Here is an 8,055-nt window from a genome sequence, read left to right on the forward strand (position 1 = left end):
CTTGGAAGGGGGATGGAAGAACACAGTCTCTGTGATGTTGGGTGCTAGAACTCACTCAGGCTGCAGGCCCCTAAAGCCAGCTGTGGGATGGATCTTGAGGCAAACACTGGTCCTGTCAGCTTCTGAGCTTCTAGCTGACCTGTCCCTGAGTGCCTCTCCATCCACTGCACAAGGCCCATCAAGTCCAGAGCTAACCATAATCATAACCATAATTCATGTCCTATTTCTTGTCCTATTTTCAATAGTTTTTAAAAAAGGGCACCTTGAGTTTGATTTTGTATGGACGCCTACAGTTTATATAAAGTCCTGCAGGTATGGTAATTGGAGTGATCCAACTGACAGCAGCTTTGTCTACATGTTATTTATGGCTTTTTATAATTTCTACCAATCACTACGAGGGGCTGTGATTTCCGAGAAAAGAACAGTTCCAGAAGGAGGAGAGGAAATAAGATGGTTCTGTGGTTCCTTTCCTGGAAGGAAAAAAAAGAGTGAGGGTCTTAGGAGTGCACAAACAGAGAAGGGGTGAGGTAAAGATGGAGAGAGGTCTACAGAGAATCTCCAGTGATCTACAGAGAATCTCCAGAGGTCTACAGAGAATCTCCAGTGGTCTACAGAGAACCCCCAACAGTCTACAGAGCACCCCCAATCACCTACAGAACACCCTCAGTGGTCTACAGAGATCCTCCAAGATGTGTCCAGAGATTCCCTCGATGATCTACAGAGAACCCCAGTAATCTACAGAGAACCCCCAGCTGTCTACAGAGAATTATCAATAGTCTACAGAGAACCCCCTGTGGTCTACAGAGACCCCCCCACAATGGCCTATGGAGAACCCCCCAGTGGTCTCTGGAGATCCCCCAATGGTCTACAGAGAACCATTTGAATGGCCTTATCCTACGTATCTGCCACAAATATGGAAAACCCCACCAAGTATCCTTCCTTGGGATAAAGTATTATTTTTTGTTAAGTTCCCCTGGTGGGTGTTGCTAATAAGGTTCTAATTCTAATCCCGGGCTAGAAGACCTGACCCAGTCTCCATGTGATCCTGGAAAAATCATGGGAGTCACTCAAGCACTGGATCTCAGTTCCCAATCCATCTGAGACACATCACCTCTGGAATGTTCCCTTCAGATAGTTGGGAGCGGCAGACTCTAGTCCATTTGTGACCTTCCTGCGGAGAGCAGGTGAGCCCTGGAGACCACTATCAGGAGTCCTGGGAGTTCAGCTTAGTTGGGTGATGCTGGGGGAAGAGAGCTAATTGTTATTCTGTTTGGCATCCTGGAGTGTGTTGCCATGGTAACTCACCTACCCTGCCCCACATGCCATAAGGAAAACAAACAAACAAACAAACAAACAAAACCTCTGCCTATTTTTGAGCAGTAGCATCACCGAAGCCCCAGACACGGTTTTTCCTCCCTAGAGTATCAGGTTCTCCATCAGAGGTCTGTCAGACTAGGAGGGCGAGGGGCATGCCCACCAGACACCCTGCTTCACCTGAGGCCTACCACCAGTTAGTTCCTTAGTTCCTTTGGCTCAAGATACCACTCAGTTAAAATGCAAATGCTTTCCTGTAGGGCACATCAGATTGTCCTCACTCATTAGTGATGTTCGGTATCAAAGAGCTTAGTAGGCCTGAAAACTTTGAACAGGTCTTGACTGGGGCATCAGGAGGGAGAGCGTGGGCTATGGGACTGCCTGGGCATTCAGTGTTTTGAGAACTTGGAGGCAGGCAGGTTATAGAACTCCTGGGAGGGGCTGACTCTGATAAATCACCATCCAGGACCAAGGCTCACCTTCTAAAGAGAACATCCTGCATGAATGAAGAGTAGAGGCTTGTGGACAGGGGTCCAGCTCAGTGCTTGCTTAAGATGCACAAGGTCCTGAGTTCAATACTATCCCCATATAGGAGACAAAAAAGAGCAGGGGTTCTGGGAGTCAGGGAAATCCTGGCACTGCCTTTGACTCTATGGCTATGGCCTTGGACTAGCTATTTGACTTCTCTCATGGAACCTAGAATCAAAGCTGTGATTTCATGAGAGGCGAGAAAGAGCTTGTCACACACCAAGTAAGAACTGACGAAGGTCTGTGGAGAAGGCTCAGCAGTTAGGAGCACTTGCTGCACTTTCAGAGGACCTGAGTTTGGTTCTCATTACCCAAGTCCAGGCAGCTCACAACTACTTTTAAGTCGGCTCCAACCCAAAGGGTTGGCTACTCTTATTCTGGCATTTATAGCCCCCTCCCTGATCGCCCACACTCACTCCCACACACATACAAAAAGAAAAGAAGAAATGAGATTAGAACGATATTACCAGCTCCCATGGATAGTGGTTTACCGATTGCCAAGAACTATTTAGTACAATGAACATGAATGGATCACATTTGGGCCACTATCCAGAGTATCAGCCTGAGAAGAGTTTATTCTCATTTTAGGGTTCATGAAATGAGCCCCTGGGAGAGGGAGCTGCCCAGGCTCACCCATCTAGAAGGGATCTGAATCTGGGCACGCTGGCTCCCCTAACCCGTGAATGTGCTATCACTGCTCAGTAAATGGTAAGCAGTTAATGTGACAGAGAAAGAGGTGAGAGGCAGCAGGGAGGAGCTGGGCCACAAGGACTATTCCTTCCAGGGGAGATTTCACACATATTATAACTTAGGTCTTGAGGACGTCGTATGAAAGCTCCCTGCGGAAGTTTAGTTTAGAGATGACTTCGGTCTCAATGCTTTCTTCCCTCACTGCTAACAAACTGCCGGTCATTAAGTGGGCAGGAGAGATGTCAGGTTTGAGATGTGATGTGTGTGTCGTGTGTCCATGTTCATGTGTATGGGTGCAGGTACATGGGTGTGTGCAGGTGTATGTAAGGATGGAGGTCAAGGTTAGACGTCATTCAAGCATGCTTTACCTTACTTTTTGAGGCTAAGTCTCTTGATGAACTTGGAGCTCTGCTTCCGCTCACCCCAGGGATTCTCTGTCTCTGCCTCCCCAGGGATGAGATGACAGGCGTGCACTAGTGCGCCTGGCTTTTTCACATGGGTTCTGAGGGATGGGAGTAGGATTCTCAGACTTGCATGGCAAGCATTTTACTGATGGGGCTTCTTCCCAGTCCTCAGGTGTGACTTTTGATCATGACAGTCTTTAAATTAAGCTACACTGCAATAATCAGCTTTGACTCCAAGAAGAAGAACTAGACAATTGTAGAGCGACAGGAATACCCCAGACTGGGCATTGTGGAGAGGAAAGAGAGTTTTCCCAGATTCCCCAAATGAACTCCCCGTCCACAGGGCAAGAGCCAAGCCAGTTGGCCCAGAACACGGTTTTAGTCCAAGCAACAGGGATAGGACACTGGGGTGGTATATGTGAATGGGTAGGATGGAAGTGGGGTTTCCCTACTGTTGCAGAAGGGGGAAGCTTCTACTCTTGGGAGGAAGCATGAGACTCAGAGATGGCAAGAGAGAGGGGACAGCTGAGTGAGCTCCTTGAGGGCCCACAGTCCTGAGCGGTTGGGAACCATGAGAAGGATGGGATTTGCATCTCCTCTCTGAGGGGTAGGGGCACAGGTGTGGTAGCTAGGCAGGAAGAGAGGGGAACTCAGTTTTATTTCCCTGGGAACTGAAGACCCAGTTTATGATGACTGAGGGGCTTGGATAGTGGTGACAAAGAGGTCAACTGCATCTCAGTCTCTGCCCTTCCAAGCTGGAGAACGGAGATTGAGCCTTTTCAGTCTCCAATAGCCACAGGGATGGTAGTCCACCTAGTTTTCCTGTTGAGGGGGCATCAACACTCAAAAGGACACACAGAAGTGTGCTGGTCTTTCTCCTCCCTTACCATTACCAAAGAACCACCTGCACCAAGATCGAATAGATTTTAGAAAAATTTCACTGCCAAAGTATTAAGTCCTTCAGTCTGTTTTGGGACCAAGACTTAGGGACAGGCCCTTGGTGGGAAGACTAGGGAGAGCCTTGGTTTTTAGGGTCCTGGCACACATGTCGCTGAGACTCCAGTATAGCTCCCTAGCTGTCTCCTGTAGACTTAAGCTTGAGAGGAAAGCGTCTAAGCACCTTCAGATTCTTCCTTAACAAACTAAGATGTGGCTACAGGAGAGGAAGACGGCTTAAGGTGGCGTCACTCACCAAGGAAAACTACCCATTTGGTCTTTGCAATAACTTTACAAACTCTGTTACTATCCCTACCTTGTAGAAGAGGAAACTGAGGCACAGGTAGTAATTTGTCAGGGGCAATAAGGCCTAACTGCAGAATCCAGGCCAATTCCAGACAGAGAGACTCTGGGGCCTTCATTGCCACAATGCCTGATCTTGCCTTGTATCTTCCTGGAGCCTCCCAGAGAGCCCATATGATTCACAGGTAAGGGACCAAAGTCAGTCCTACTCTAGGGCCAGGGAAATGACCACTGATCCCTCAAACCTTCCCAGTATACGGAATCCAGACTAGTCAGGCACCTTTATGCTTTTAAAATGAAAACAGGTGTTGTGACATTGTGGTGGATTGTAACCCCAGTGCTGAGGAGACGGAAACAGGCTGGTCTCTCAGGCTCATTGACCAGATACCCCTTCCTACTTGGCAAGTTCAAGTGAAGGACAGTCTCAGAATGGTGGAATGATGCTAGAAACAACACCTGAAGCATTTCCACACTCATCTACACACACACACACACATGCACCCACACAGCTAAACACCCCCCACACCATACATACATACACACACAAAGCACCCACACATCCAAACACACACACACACACACACACACACACACACACACACACACCCCTTAGTTCCTCTGCTTCCTTCACTCCCTAATGCCTCTGCTGAATTCTCTCAGTTCTTGCTCTACCCTGAGCCACAGCAGGGCCCAGGTGGCAGGGGCATATGAGCCCTACCTTCTCCTTGCAAGCGGATGCCCGTCTGGCATTGACGGATATGTTTAATGAGTCCCATATTCCAAAAACCCAAACTGATCAGCAGTAATGCAGAAGTGGTTTTCTCCATAAAAGGGGAGCGATGAGTCACAAATCCTGTCTTGAGAGGTCCTTTAACACCCCATCCCTCAGAGCTTCACCCCTTCAGTTACTCCAACATTAGCAACCACTGATGGAGCCACTGTGTGCCAAGCCTCAACTTCCACAACTCGGAATTCTGCCTCCATTGTCCCCCATGAGAAAAGTTTTCAGAGAGCTCACAAGGTCTGTGCACAGCTACATTCCAAACTCTTGTCTTAGTTTCTGGATGCTTGGACTGTCATTTTCTGGGGACACCTGTCTAGCGTCACACAGGAGTTTCTATCTCCTTCCTGTGGATGGATTTTTAGTGACTGTAGACAGTTCCTTCCCTAAGTGTACCTCCAGTGGGTTCCCCCCCACCCCCCGGAGCTTTCTAAAAGCTTCTGGTCTGGCAGTAACCCTTTCCCTGCCCCTCCCCCAACCCAAACTTCATGCAGGAAAGTTTGCTTTCTAACTGTGCCTCTGGGATCAGAATGAAACCCAGCCTGTTTCAAGAGGTCTTTCATTTGCAGGCGATCCCAGAAGCAGCAAAGGACAGAAGGATGTACTTGTGTCCCCAGATGGGGACAACTGATTACAGCCTGGAGAGACTGGGTAGGTGTGAGTCTTCACTTGTACTACCCCAGGGGACCTGTTCAGCTGTCACTGCCTCGGTCCTCTCCTATCTGTCTCAGCTAGAGCCAGAGCCACGCAGAAAGAGCAGTAAGGTTGGCAGCCAGTAGCAGCCAGTTTGTTCCTTAGGCTTTATCTAGCTCTGGCTCTGGCTCTGGCTGGAGCATTCTGCCACGCTGTGAAGGGGCCAGGAAAACTTTCCCTAGCCGCCCGCAGCACAATGTGGTTGGCTGAAGCTGGGCTGGGCACCAGCATTGTGGAGGCCTGAACGAGGGTACCCCAGGCTGAGAACCCAAAGTCTTGTCTCTCTTTGCTTCCGCGGGTGCGGAGGTTCCCGCTGCGCCCGCACACCTGGGGTACATTAAGCAGCGGCGCGCATTTCAGTGACGGCGGCTTCCCCCGAATTACTGAATAATTGCATAATTCCAAGCACGAGTTGGGGACGCTGCTCTGTTTCTACACTAGTGTTAAGTATCTTTCCCACCGGTTCTGGGCTGAGGGATTGTGCCCGCTGTCTCTGGTGGGGCTGAAGAGAGTTTACCAACGCCTAGCAGCCAAACTGGAGGGACTTGGTGTCTCTTAGGACTCCCCGGCAGCTACAATCTGGCTCTCCAGACTTCAGGGTGCTCTGGCTTGGGTAGCAGGGGGGCAGTCGGGTCACACTCGTTCGGCGCAATCTGTCTGCTTCCTTGGACCCTTGTCAATGTAGGGATGCCCGGATGGCAGAGTGGACACTTGGGAACTTGTCCCCAGAGCCTCATCGGGAGCATCAGAAATGCTCAACGGTTCTAGCAACAAAAGTCTCGTCTTTCCCCAAACACATCAAAGTCCTAGAAAGAGTTTCCTACCTAGGAACACCTCCCTCCTTTGCTATCTTGGCGAGACCGTTTTTTAACAGCAGCCCATCCTGGTGGACCTGTGTCCCCAAGTGCTGCCAAAGGAGGCGCGTCGCATCTTTCTTCTCTCAACTGGAGTTAAGGTCCTGGGGATTAGGGAGGGGTTCCGGGAAGGAAAGAGAGGCTAGGGGAACACGTACCTGGCCAGAGGCTGAGGGTCCACGCAACCAGGATGCCCCTGGGCAAGTCCATGGCCCTCTGCGCGGCGGCGGGTGTCGTGATGGTCGCGGGGCTGAGAGCCAGAGCGACAGCCTCGGTTCATGCGCGGCGTCTTGAGCCTGTACTGCTCCTAGCTCTAGCTCCCTGACAGCGGCGCAGAGGAAGTGGGAGGGCTCCAGCGTCGGGGAGGGGCGCGGACACCGCGGCTGCCCTGGCTCCAGGCCAGTCTCGGCCCCTCTATCACCTGAGCCTTTGTAAGCAGGCTGCTACCCCGACTCCCTCACCAGTATCGCCCTCCCCTACTCCCAGCCCCATCTAACCTCAGGGCCGTAATAGAGGATGGCTTCTGGGAGCCAGCCACCTTGCAAGCTTGGTACCTGCCTCTCCTCCATTCCCAACGAAATCAGCATCTGCTCAGGAAAAGCGAGTTATGGTGTCCGTTTTCTAGGGGGAAAGAGCTGAATAAATACCGTAGGTGAACCTAAGATGACCCAGGGCCACCCTGTGACAGGTCTTCTTCGGACAAGTTGGATGGATTTCCCCTCCCTTCACAACATTGCGACAGTCTCCCCGTTTCCTGGGCCTTAAAGTGTCAAGGCAGCAGTGTTTCTTGGAACCCTGGACTAAATGCAGACTGCCTCCAACTTCCACCCCTGACCCCTCCAGCCTCCACACCTGAACAGGCACTACACTTGACGGTTCTCGAAGCTTCTCTTTGAAACCCAGACTCTCCTCCCCAGCCATTGTACTCATGGTCAGTTAACTTCGATGCACATTTATTGATCGAGCTTTTCATCAGGGTTTGGGCCACAGTTTGCAGGTGTGGTGGCTGGTCTTCCCATCAATGGAGGAAAAGAAGAAGGCAGCAAGATAGCCAGTGTGGGGGAAACCGACAGTATGGAACCCACTACTTTTTCAGGAGAACCTTCCCAAGGCTACCATGCAGAAGAAGTGCAGGCACATGCAGGCTAGTCTCTTTCGGCTCTTCTCTTCAGTGATTTACACACACACACACCACCCTAACAACGTTTGTTTGTTTGTTCTCTCTCTCTCTCTCTCTCTCTCTCTCTCTCTCTCTCTCTCTCTCAAATCTCCTTGGTTTGTAAGGGCACTTAACTCCTTGCCTTCAGGAGCGGAAGAGTTTCTTAGTGTATGCATAAATGAATGAATGGAAAGGGTGTGTAGGAGGCCAGAGGGAAGGCATCAGGGCAAGATGGTAAAGGCATCTCAGAATAGTTGGCTTTCAGGGAGGATCCTTGAAGGATAAGCTGGGTCTTGTGAAAGTCTACCATTTGCAAAGGCTGAGGAAGGTGTTCTTATTCTGGGGGAGTGGAGAGAGATAGAATGAGAGGACAGGAGGGAGGGAGAGAGGGGG

General features: G+C 50.5%; 1 protein-coding gene across 1 annotated transcript in view; it reads right to left on the reverse strand.

The window, feature by feature from the left end:
- The window catches only part of Itga11 (integrin subunit alpha 11), a 103,156-nt gene extending 96,397 nt beyond the window's left edge, over positions 1-6,759 (reverse strand). Inside the window, exon 1 of the mRNA XM_028774532.1 lies at positions 6,662-6,759. Coding sequence (XP_028630365.1) covers positions 6,662-6,713 — 52 coding nt within the window. The 5' untranslated portion in view covers positions 6,714-6,759. The remainder of the gene's footprint in view (positions 1-6,661) is intronic.
- Between the last annotated feature and the right edge of the window lie 1,296 nt (positions 6,760-8,055).

Source organism: Grammomys surdaster, unplaced genomic scaffold (genome assembly GCF_004785775.1).
Source record: "Grammomys surdaster isolate TR1022 unplaced genomic scaffold, NIH_TR_1.0 241, whole genome shotgun sequence".
Classification (NCBI taxonomy): Eukaryota; Metazoa; Chordata; class Mammalia; order Rodentia; family Muridae; genus Grammomys; species Grammomys surdaster.